The following is a 12054-nucleotide window of genomic DNA, read 5'->3' as shown; positions in this document are numbered from 1 at the left end:
AACGGATTCCGTGGAGAGCCCCGCACGCAGTTGAAGCTTCGACGGCAGCTGGGCGTTGGTGACGGAAACCCAGGCCTTCTCTTCGTCTTGCTGAAGTGGCGTTGACATGACAGGGGCTACTACCAAAGGCCGACTCTCGATTCGGGTTCACAAGAATAGGAATTATACAGTTGAGAATTATGATGAACTTACTTTAGTGATACAATGGAAATTAATGTAGATTTCTTATTAATAAAACATGTGACATTAAATATTGATAAATATTTAATGCCTGTCTGCAGCTAGACAGTTTCACTGAAGGTGAGAGAGCATGTGTAGGGAAAAGGTCAGATTGAAGGGAAGTAAGAAGGCTAAGAGTTTGGCAGTAAGTATTTATTTTACAAGGAGGTACATATCACTAATTGAGAAAAGAAGACTTCTTATTCACTTTCGCATCCCTTTAGCAATAATTAATACCTGGGCGCCTGGCTGCCTCAGTCAGAAGAGCACAGGACTGTTGATCTTGGCATGTGTTCCAGCCCTATGATGGGTATAGAGATTACTTAAATAAATAAATTTAACATAAATAAACTAAAAAAAGAATAATAGTACTTATGAGTTAAGCACTCTTCTAAGTACTTTAACATATATTAACATTCAAAAAAACCCTCTGGAGGTTCTGCACCTTTTGAAACGAGGCTTTGCAGGTTCTGCCCAAGCTTCTTGGAACACCGGAAGCTCTGAGCAGTCATGTAAGAAGTTTCACTACCCTGAGACTGCCATGCTGGAGGGGTCTCACGTTGACACTCTGGCTCACAGCTCCAGCTGATCCCAGCATTCCAATCATTCCCATCAAGGCGTCAGACATGGGAGTGAAGCCCTCCAAACCAACCCATCTGGCCTGCTGAATATTACTAAATGAGCCTAGCCAATGCCACTGGGTTAGAAGAATCATGCAGCTGAGACCTATCCAAATTTCTGTCCCATAAAATTGTGAGCTATAAGAAAATTTAACAAAATGCAGAATATTCAACAAAATGCAAACAATGAGCTCAGTGTTCTCATTCTTGTTTTATATATTTCTCAGGAAACTGAGGCACAGAGAGATTACTTTGTGCCAGGCACTATACAAGGCATTTAAGATCCAATTATCAACAAAACAGATAAAGGCTTCTTCCTTGGCATAGCTCACAGACTTCCTCGGAAGTCAGAAAATAAACGAATCTTTAAAGTTTCATGAAAATCACAATAGGGTGATGTAAAACTTGCTCTGGAGCTCCTAGTTAGGGCCCCAGCCTAATTCTAAGTGCTTAAGAGAGACTTTCTTGTGCAAATGACCTTTCAGCTGAGATCAGAATGATAAGTAAGAGCTGGTGAAGACTGGTGGGATTGGAGAGGAAGTGTCTCAGGCAGAGAGAGAAAAATATATATGCAAAGGACTGGAGACCTCAGTGCATTTTAGGAATCTGAGGAATTAGTGTGTGGTGAAAATATGGAGTTTGTGGTAGGGAGCATGAAAAGGCTAGGCTCAAGGGAGAAAGTCTCTGTAAACTGTACTGTAAATTTCGGACTTGACTCTGAGGACAATGAGAAGCCTTTGAAAGTTTTTTTTTGTTTGTTTTTTACGATTTTATGTCTTTACTTGACAGAGAGAGATCACAAATAGGCGGGGTGGGGGCGGGCAGCAGGCTCCCTGCTGAGCAGAGAGCCTGATGCAATGCGTTACTGAATCCTAGGACCGGGAGATCAGGACCTGAGCCAAAGGCAGAGGCTTAACCCACTGAGCCATCCAGGCACCCCAAGCCTCTGAAAGGTTAAGTCAGGGACATGGCAAGGCATTTCGTGCTTTAGGAAGTTCGCTCTGGGTGCTGTGCCAGGATGGACTGGAGATGAGGAGAACCATATGCAAGGAGACTAGTTAGGAGGCTATATCATCCAGACTAAGGATGATGATAGCTATAGAGATGAAAGGAAGTAGGTAGTTTGAAAAGATGTAGTAATTGGTTAAATAGGAGTGGTGAGAAAACAAAAGAAATTACGGTTGGCCACCAGGCTTCTGGCATGCACAATTGTTACTGTATGTGTTTGAACAGATGATAGTATTTTCCCTATCATAATGGATATCACACTGTATTTTGTTATGAGAGGACAAGAGCCATATTTGTCCTCTTAATCAACGATGCCCAGCACATGTTTCCTGCCTGGCACATATGGTAGCAAGCATCCAATAAATATTTATTGAACTCAATTTTAACCAAATAGTAGTACTGGAGGAGAAACAGGTTTGTGGGGAACAAGTTCAGTTTAGAACATACTACATTTGTGCTACTTTGGGCATTGTGAAATATCCAAGTGCTTTTCAGTGGACAGTGGATTAAACTGGAGCTCCAGAGAAAGTTCTGGACTGGAGATAGTGTACTCAGCAGCACATGAATGTCATTTAAGCTGGGGAGAAAATAAGACTATATATATAGGGTGTATAGAGTTCAAAGGGCACAAAATATATGACAGACCTCTGGGGTTTAAGGAACAAGCAAAGTCCTTCCTTATGCAACAGAGAAGGGACTGGTAAGAAGGTAAGGACACCTTCTTTGTGTTTGAAGAAGGAGAGAATAGTCAATTGTGTTGGCTGCTGCTGAGATGTCAAACAATATAAGGCCGGCAAAACATCCCTGTAAAGTCGGGGGTGACCCTCGGGAAGAGGAGCCTCACAGAGGTGAGGGAGTGAGGGGAGAAGAAATGGACACCCCCATATGTAAGCAACACTTTCAGGAAGTTTGACTGTAAAGAGGAATAGAGAAGGATAGGGTGGTAACCCAGGAGCATAGAAAAGGGGGGTTTGGCTAAAAATGGCTGAGACATGAATATGTTTAAAAGCTCAGGGGAGGGGCACCTGGGTGGCTCAGTGGGTTAAAGCCTCTGCCTTTGGCTCAGGTCACGATCCCAGAGTCCTGGGATCGAGCCCCAGGTCAGGCTGTCTGCTCTGCAGGGAGCCTGCTTCCTCCTCTCTGTCTGCCTCTCTGCCTACTTGTGATCTCTGTCTGTCAAATAAATAAATAAAATCCTTTTAAAAAAATAATACATTTAAAAAAATAAAAAAAATAAAAGCTCAGGGGAAGGAGGCCATAAAAAGGGAGAGGATAAAGTGCAAGAGTTGGCAGAGAAGGCAGAAGAGGAGGAGATGTGAGGACTTAGCAAACACCAGGTGAATGAATGATGAATGAATGGGATGAAGTTGGGGACTACTGTGGAGGTGGGAAGGAATATTTGAGGAGTAAGGTTCTCCACATGATAAATAAAAGTGGAGCCTTCTGAAAAGGAAGATCAATGAGGCCAAATCTGATGCTGGGAACCAGTCCTCGGATCATGTCAGAGGAGGAGAGCTGGCTCTCGGATGTCACCAAGGTGGAGGGGCAGTCCAAACCCGACTTCTCCACAGCTAGACCCAGAGCCTCACATTGTGCAGTGGGGAAACTGAAAGAAGGGCAAAACAAGAGTGGTTAGGTAAGGGGGAAGCATCAGGGTATGTTTTAAAGCCCTGGCAATGGACAGCGGACATCAGTTCCCACCTTTCACCAAGGAAAAGCCAACATCGGTCCCCTATCCACCCCTATGTGCGGTCACGGCACACTGTAATATCTGTCCAGAGTCCTTGATTCAATTGTAGTTAATACATGTATTGTGTCATTAGTTAAGATCTATCCTTAAGCTCCACAAGGGCAAGGGCTGTGTCTAACTCCTTGCCCCCTCTTATCTCCAGGACCTAACACTGTTCCTTTCATGCGGGAGGCACTCAGCCAATCCCTGTTAAGAGAATGAATGAAGGGACCCACACAACAAAGTAGGACTCCGCCTCAGAGGCTCTGTACAGAGTATTGTTTTAAGGCCTCTAGGCTCCCAAAACATATCCTGGATTGAGAGGATGGTGGTATTTTCACCTCTTCCTCTAACTTGGAACCCCTTTGTGTTTTTCCCAGCCACTTTCTCTTTCTCTCTACTTCGGTCTTACAGTTCTCTGGCTCTGGTTTCTCTGTCTCTGTGTCTCTCAGAGTCTGCACAGGAAGCACGCAGCTTTGGGTCTGAGGCTATTGGGGACGGAAACACTGGTGCCTGTGTACATTTAATAAAGGTCACAAGCTTTTTTTTATCTTTGTCATTAATTCCTGTCTCTTTGTGTGCGTATTGTCTCAGGCCTGATTCTCTCTCCTCATCTTCCTCTGTTCAGCTAAAAAATCCTACCACTACCAGGACCCATTCCTCCTGCCCGTGGATTTTGTGACGGGCCCCAGAAGTTTGTTGGAGGACAATCACCAAACAAGCCTCTCTCCCCTGATTTCCTGCCCTACTCCTCTTAGCTCTGTTGACCACATCCTCTCTCACCTTACTTATATACTTCCTTACCAGTCATATCACTGGGGAGTTCTTAGTCCCCTAAACTTATAGATGACCCCCACTCAGCCTCTCTGCTTTACCCTCTGCTCTCATTCTGAGGTTCCTGTCCTTACGTTTCTCCCTATCTCCCTACACTGCTCTTAGAACCATGTCTCTCTGCTTGGAAGCAGCCAGTCGCATCCTTTGCTGGATCTCCAACACCCCTTTTTCCCACAGGTGACAGTACTGACTACAATGCTGTCAGGCCGGTGGTGGTCGAGTACCTGGGGGAGCCTTGGGCTGGGGCCCCAAAACCCTTCTCGGGGATCCCAGCTCTGTGCCCTCTATGCCTTCACTTACACTGGGGCAGATGGCCGGCAAGTGTCCCTAGCTGAAGGGGACAGGTTTCTACTGCTTCGAAAGACCAACTCAGACTGGTGGCTGGCAAGGCGACTGGGAGCACCCCCCACTTCTCGACCCATCTTTGTCCCAGCTGCCTACATGTCAGAGGAATCTATCCCATCCCAGAGCCCAACTGCCATCGCCCCCAGCCAATCCCTCTGGACACCTGGTGAGTACTCCTTTCCCCTTCACGCCTCCCTGGCTTCTAGGAATTATTGGAAGGCTCTCTCTCCCTCAAGGCATCTGCTGACCCCCTTCTCTTATTTCCCTCTGATCAGCCTACTCTTCATATCCGTCATAGTGTCCCCACTGCCTCTCCTTCTACTCTTACACTTTCTAGGTCTCATGAACTTTTGCACAGCCTCCCCTGCTCTTGCCTTCCTTGTGAATCCCCAGGATGAGGGATCCAGCCAAGACCACCCCTCTGATCGCCTGCTCCCACTCTTCCCATTTCTCTGTTTCCAGGGCCAAAGGTGTTTCGTGGCTCCGCAGAGGAGCTGCACCTGTCTCAGGAACCCCCAGGCAGGACCCAGACCACCTCTAAGCGGCCTCCTCCTCTTCCCCCCAAAATGTGTAGAAGCGTCAGTGTTACCAATTTGAGGCCTACCCTCCTGAAGCCCTTCCAGGAAGGAGCAAGTGGCAGATCCCTCTCTCAGGAAGACTTACTGCCAGAGGCCAGTGCCAACACGGTGAGTCAAAGCCTTTCTGAGTGGAGTAAAGAGTAAACAGTTATTTACTGTGGGGCCCTGTTCTAGGCACAATGGTAAAAAAGGCAGGCAGACTCTCTGCCCTCAAGGGATTTCCATGGGGGTGACAAGCACAGGAACTAGTAACTGTTGGTACTGGTAAGTGCTATGGACAAGCATGAATGTAGAGAGTGATGGAGGTAATCTGGGAAGGCATCTCCCAGAAAATGATATGTACTTGATCCGAATGAGGAGGAGGAAGAACTAGCCTGAACCCAACTAAGAAATGAGAAGGAAGTCTAGCTGAGGGATAGCAAGTAGCAAAGAGCCTGAGGATACACAGAACCTGGCAGATGACAGAGGGACTGAGAGAAAGCCACAGAGCTATGTTTTTCTCTCTTCCTCCTGACTCCAGGCCCAGGGCAGGGCTTTTCCTGTGTCCCATCTTGCTAGCTCAGGTCACCGGCAAGTCCCACTTAGAGATGTAACTCCCTTGCTCTTGAAGACTCAGCTCCTCCCCTCTCTCTTACTTGCTGGTGGGTTAAAATGGCCCCTCCTCTCTCATACTCCCCCAGAAGGGGTCCCTGACCCCCCCCCCTCTTCCTTTTCACTCTGGAGAATGTGAGGGTAGGGCGCTCCCCTCAACACCACCCCCCCACCACACACACAAAAAGCCGGTTCCCCTTTCCTGAGGCCCTGGGGTAGGGGCGGGGTGGGGGAGGAGGGAAGTTGGCAACAGGAAGTGAGGAGGAGAAAAGCAATGACTGAAGGAGAGAAAAAAAAGCACCCAGCTAGGGACTGGGGTTTCTTCCCCAGTACCTGGGTCACCCCGGCCAGGAGCTGGGGGTGAGAAAACAGTGGGGGAGAGAGGAGGAGGTGGTTAGGTGAAGAGAAGATTGGGGGGGGCACTGACAGAATTAACTACCTTTTTCTTCCCCCTTTCCTGTCAGGCAAGACCCCAGCCCCTCATGTCAGAGCACCCTGTGTACCGCAACTTAGTGGACCTTCGCCGCTGTCCCCGGTCTCCTCCCACAAGCCCTGCGTGCCCCCCACTACAGAGGCTGGACTCCTGGGAGCAGCACTTGGACCCTAACTCCGGACGCTGCTTCTACATAAATTCGCTGACCGGCTGCAAGTCTTGGAAGCCTCCGCGCCGCACTCGAGTGCGGGAGATGGTGAGACTTTTCCTCCTGCCTGTTCCTGTGTCCCCTCCACCTCCTCCTTTCCCCTACTGAACCCCAAAGCGGCGTGTTTTCTCTCGGGGCTGCCATCAGAAAATTACCCAGAAGGGTGTTGAGAGCGGGTTGAGGTGGCAGCTGGCTGTAGCTTTGCTCCTCACCCCACTCCCCAGAACACTGGCTCCATGGAGGGGACGCAGACGCTGAATAGAGACAATGGTGTCCCGCAACCTCAGGCAAAGGGCTCAGAATCTGACAAGGCGACCCCGGAACTGCTTGGCTCCCAGGTGAGATTCCCCTCTCCTCCTAATCACATGCAGGAAAAGCCATCTTTTTACTACTTTATTTTATGCAAGACGTTCATCTGTTACCCAACCCACCCCCTGCCTCTCACCCACATCCGCACCCCTGTCCCCCCTATAGGGGGACTCCTAAGTTGACGTTTCCTCCACCTGTTTCTCCAATCCCCTCCCCCAGGGTTCACCCTACCTCTGCCCCAACACCTTCCAGCTCCACCCCTCAGACCAGCCTTCAGCCTTGCAGCCCTCTCGACCTCTGCCCCAGGTCCTGGACGACCCCCATGTAAGTCACTCACTTCCTTGTGCAGGCCAAGATCCTCACTGCCCCACCCCCCAATTCCTGCTCCTTTAGAAACATCTTCCTCTTTCTGAGTGTTCTCTGGGTATCTTACGCAGCCTACCCCCACCCCAACTGTAAAGGACCTCACTCCTGGGTCATCCCCCCTTGGGAAAGCCATGGCGGCTGTGGGGGGCTCTGGGGGGCTTATAAATAATACCCCTCGCTCCACTCCCCAGGAGGTGGAAAAGTCGGGCCTGCTCAACGTGACCAAGATCGCCCAGGGGGGGCGGAAGCTCAGGTGAGGAGACCCGGGAATACCGCGGGGGGCCTGAGCGGCTGGATTCCGTAGAGACGAGTGCGAGGAGAGCGCCTGCCCCAGGCGATTCCAACTGACTTTTGCACTACTACCACTGCCCCCTCCGCCCTGCAGGAAGAACTGGAGCTCGTCTTGGGTGGTATTAGCGGGTAACAGCTTGGTGTTCTACCGGGAACCGCCGCCCGCCGCGCCCTCCTCAATCTGGGTGAGTGTGAAGGAGGGGAGGAGGGGGCTTGCCGGAGGGGTTCAGGCCCGACTCCTACGGCCTTAGGCCAATTGTGGGGCGAAGGTGGAGCAGGGGGGAGTAAGGGAAGAAGCACAGCCTCCTGTGTCCTCGCGGTCCCCCGGGTGGGAGGGAGGCAACGAAGGGAACAGCGCCGTGGCCTCAGTTTCTCCCAATTGCCAGGGACCAGCGGGTAGCCGACCCGAAAGCAGCGTGGACCTGCGCGGAGCAGCCCTGGCCCACGGCCGGCACCTGTCCAGCCGCCGCAATGTCCTGCACGTGAGTGCCTCCCGCGCGTACCCCAAGCTTCACCCGACCCGAAGGTGCACCCGGTTTCCCCGCACCGGTCTCCCGCTCCGCTTCCCAGCGTTTTGTGCTTCTCCCCGATGACTCAAGCAAGCCCTGTCTCCGCTGGTCCCTCAGATCCGCACGGTCCCTGGCCACGAGTTCCTGCTGCAATCAGACCAGGAGACCGAGTGGCGAGCCTGGCACCGCGCGCTGCGGGCGGTCATCGAACGCCTGGTGAGATGGGTGGGAGGCGATGGGGCAGAGCTTGGGGAAAGGCTCGGCCCAGGAGGGGTAGAGGGAGTGGGAAAGGAACAGTAGGATTATGGGGTGGTAGGGGGCAAGGTGGTCGCAGTGTAGACCACCCTGTGGTGGGGCTGGGACGTGGGAACCCAGCAGCCGGCTAGGATCTTGCGTCGAGCTGGGGGTGCAGATTTCTCTTCTTCTCTCTTCCAATCTCCGACTCGGCCCACCTCGCCCTTCCCGGTCTAGGATCGAGAGAACCCCCTGGAACTGCGTCAGTCAGGTTCGGGACCCGCAGAGTTGGAGGAGCTGAGCGGTGGGGAGGACGACGAAGAGGAGTCGGAACCCGTGTCCAAGCCACTGCTGCGGATCGGCGGCCGCCGGAGCTCCAGTGAGGGGCGGGGCTCGGGTGGGCGGGGCCCGGGGGCGCGTCTCCCGGCTAGTTCCCCACCGCGACTCTCGCCCTCGTTCCACCTGCTCGTATAGGTCGGTGTCCTGAAGGAACAGAGCAGAACCGCGTTCGGAACAAACTGAAGCGGCTTATCGCAAAGAGACCACCCTTGCAAAGCCTGCAGGAGCGTGGGCTGCTCCGAGGTGAGGTGGGCTGGGCCAGCGGGCCCCCTTCTCCTTCGTACCTGCTGTAGTATTTTTGCAAGCACCTTTATGTTCCTGATCTGGGCATTAGCCCACTTCGTGGATGAGAAAACTTCAGTGAGACTCACAGTAGAACTTCCCGGAACTAGATTAGCGGTCTTCTGCTCCTCTACTGCGTAGGCTGGGGGAGAAAGGGTGTACCTCCTGGCGGGGGCCTAGAAAAGGTGGTCGGGAGGGCCAGCCCAACTTTGGGGTGAAAACCTGTGCTGAGAAGACCTTTTATGGGTGAGGCTGCCTCTGGCTTTCCCCCTTACTCTGTGCCTCTCCAGACCAGGTATTCGGCTGCCAGTTGGAATCACTGTGCCAGAGGGAAGGGGACACCGTGCCCAGCTTTGTGCGGCTCTGCATTGCTGCTGTGGATAAGAGAGGTCACTTTTCCAGAGACCCCACAATCTCCCCTTCCAACAGGCTAAGGGGGAGAATTCCCTACCTCCCCCACCCTAGTCTTCCTTCTGCCTTATTCCCCTCCCTCCCTGCATCTCTCACCAGTCCTCCCCTTACACAGTTTGGAGCAGGAATCCTTATTTGCTCCTTGCCTTGTCTCCTAGGTCTAGATGTGGATGGCATTTACCGGGTGAGCGGGAACCTGGCAGTGGTCCAGAAGCTTCGCTTCCTGGTGGACAGAGGTAAAAAAGCTTGTGGGCATGTGGTGGGACTTCGAATTTCATGCCTCAGAGCCACAGGCAGTCTCTTAGGGAGCTGACATAACAGCGAGGTCTGGCTAGAGCTGCGTGTCTTAGCTCTTGATCCCTTCTCATCCATGTTGCAGAGCGGGCGGTGACCTCCGATGGGAGATACGTGTTCCCAGAACAGCCAGGACAAGGTACTTACGTGGAAGGCCCCTCAGACCCTTAAACCATCTGACATCCTCCCTGCTCCTTCTGGATTCCTCTGTCCTGCTCCTGGGTGGGTTGTCCCCATCCCCACCTCTGCTGCCTTGCCCCACGGTGGGTCTCCTAGGTGTTTCTGTGGACTGCCTTAACTGGATCTTCTCCCAAACTCCTGATCTCTCAGTCTCTGGATCTTTCTGGCCCTTCATGAGCCCTGAGCCCCTCTGTACCTCCTTCTCTTCCCAGAAGGCCGATTAGATTTGGACAGTGCTGAGTGGGATGATATTCACGTGGTCACTGGTGCTCTGAAGCTTTTTCTCAGGGAGCTACCCCAGCCTCTGGTGCCCCCATCGCTGCTGCCCCATTTTCGTGCTGCCCTTGGTAAGGGATGAGAACTTTAGGCAATACCCTTGGTATGGGGGTGGGGCATGAAGGGTAAAGAATAGAGTTTCCCTTACACCCTTTTATCCCATCCTGAGCACGGAGATGGGAAACAACTTTCAACTCCAGTTATTCTTTTGAGTGTGAATGTTCAGAAGGCTGACTAAAGAAGAATTCTAGAGCAGCAGTTGGGGGGTTCCTGGCTGGCTCAGTCGGTAGAACATTCGACTCTTGATCTCAGGGTTGTGACTTCGAGCCTCATGTTGGGTGTAGAGATTACTTTAAAATAAAATCTTTTTTTAGGGACGCCTGGGTGGCTCAGTTGGTTAAGCAGCTGCCTTCAGCTCAGGTCATGATCCCCGCATCCTGGGATCGAGTCTCACATCGGGCTCCTTGCTTGGCAGGGAGCCTGCTTCTCCCTCTGCCTCTGCCTGCCACTCTGTCTACCTGTGCTCACTCTCGCTCCTCTCTCTCTGACAAATAAATAAATAAAATCTTAAAAAAAAAAAAAACTCTTGAAAAAGAAAAAAAATTCTTTTTTTAAAAGATTTTATTTATTTATTTATTTGACACACAGAGAGAGACAGCGAGAGAGGGAATACAAGCAGGGGCAGTGGGAGAGGGAGAAGCAGACTTCCCCCTTAGCAGGGAGCCTGATGCGGGGCTTAACCCCAGGACCCTGGGATCATGACCTGAGCGGAAGGCAGAAGCTTAATGGCTGAGCCACCCAAGCATCCCTTAAAAATAAAACCTAAAAAAAAAAAAAAAAAAAATAATAAAGCTGCAATTGGGCTCTGTGGGAAAGCAAGCCATGGTACATTAGTGGTGTCTTCTATGGCCGTGGAAAAGAGTAGCAAGTTTACCCACCCTGCCCTAGCACCTTCCCTAGCCTCACCCCCATGCCCTTCCCTTCCCTTTTTCTCTCTAGCACTCTCCGAATCAGAGCAGCGTGTCTCTCAAATACAAGAATTAATAGGCTCAATGCCCAAGCCCAACCGTGACACTCTGCAGTGCCTCCTGGAACATTTATGCAGGTCAGGGAGACTGGACGTCTCTGCATGCGGAGGGAGGGGGGAGTGGGGCATGCACCAGGGATTGTGTTCAGATGCAGGGAAGGTAGGGGACACCTGCGTTTCTCTCCTGTTTAGTGGGCAGAGGGAGGAAACAGGTTACCTCTGGGCAGGACATCAAGTGGGGAAAATGGAGATCAAGAGATGCCCAGGGATGCTGTGAGAGAAATGAGGGCCCTCTCACCGCTCCCTTCCCCAGGCCTCTTTGTCTCCTGTTGGGACCGTGCTCATGGCTTATTTGGCTGAACTGGGCCTGGGCAGTGACTTCTGAGAGAGGAAAGCCGTTTGAATTAGAGCCGCCCAACCTGGGAGCCAAGGGGACTCTAGGGGCAGTCTCTGAGGCTGGGAAGAGGCAGGCATCTCCTGGGTTGTCTCTCCCAAGTTGTATCCTGAAGGTTTCTCTGCTGGTCCCATCTTCATGCCCCTTGCAGCTCTCTGCTTGGTTCCCTACAGCCACCACCTCAACCCTTTCCCGCTCATCCCTTCGAAGGGTTAGATTTATTTGAAGTGGGGAAGCTGCTGCCTTATAGCCCCTGTTCTTGGTCTTTGCCTACAGGGTGATAGCACACTCCGATAAGAACCGCATGACCCCGCACAACCTGGGAATTGTGTTTGGGCCAACCCTGTTTCGGCCAGAGCAGGAGACATCTGACCCAGCCGCCCATGCCCTCTACCCTGGGCAGCTAGTTCAACTCATGCTCACTGACTTCGCCAGCCTTTTCCCATGACCGGGGCGAGGAAGAAGACAAAAACTTGTTTCCGCTGATCTCTGATGGCTACCCTTTGGTGGGGATGGGAATAGTGGATGTTCTGTTTCGAGGACATCCCATTAAATCCTGTGTCTCCCAGATGACTGT

At 51.8% G+C, this 12054-nt stretch overlaps 1 protein-coding gene across 6 annotated transcripts; it reads left to right on the top strand.

Moving 5' to 3' along the window:
* Positions 1 to 4305: 4305 nt before the first annotated feature.
* Positions 4306 to 12047, top strand: ARHGAP9 (Rho GTPase activating protein 9). 6 transcript variants are annotated; one of them, XM_032874560.1, is made up of 17 exons: positions 4308 to 4921; positions 5218 to 5441; positions 6389 to 6613; positions 6790 to 6903; positions 7094 to 7198; positions 7432 to 7493; positions 7626 to 7716; positions 7918 to 8013; positions 8158 to 8256; positions 8512 to 8653; positions 8749 to 8856; positions 9186 to 9284; positions 9465 to 9542; positions 9686 to 9739; positions 9993 to 10127; positions 11056 to 11161; positions 11754 to 12047. In XM_032874560.1, the coding sequence occupies exons 1-17, from the start codon at positions 4606 to 4608 to the stop codon at positions 11923 to 11925; spliced, it is 2226 nt and encodes a 741-aa protein (XP_032730451.1). In that variant the 5' UTR covers positions 4308 to 4605; the 3' UTR covers positions 11926 to 12047. The 6 variants fall into 6 exon arrangements, with proteins under 6 accessions (XP_032730454.1, XP_032730453.1, XP_032730452.1 ...); XM_032874563.1 differs by lacking the exon at positions 6790 to 6903 and having other exon boundaries at positions 4306 to 4921; XM_032874562.1 differs by lacking the exon at positions 9186 to 9284 and having other exon boundaries at positions 4306 to 4921.
* Positions 12048 to 12054: the final 7 nt, after the last annotated feature.

This window comes from Lontra canadensis, unplaced genomic scaffold (genome assembly GCF_010015895.1).
Source record: "Lontra canadensis isolate GAN:19392208 unplaced genomic scaffold, GSC_riverotter_1.0 scaffold53, whole genome shotgun sequence".
In the NCBI taxonomy this organism is placed as follows: Eukaryota; Metazoa; Chordata; class Mammalia; order Carnivora; family Mustelidae; genus Lontra; species Lontra canadensis.
The sequence above is the reverse complement of the archived record's forward strand: the minus strand, read 5'-3'. Positions and strand labels throughout refer to the sequence as shown.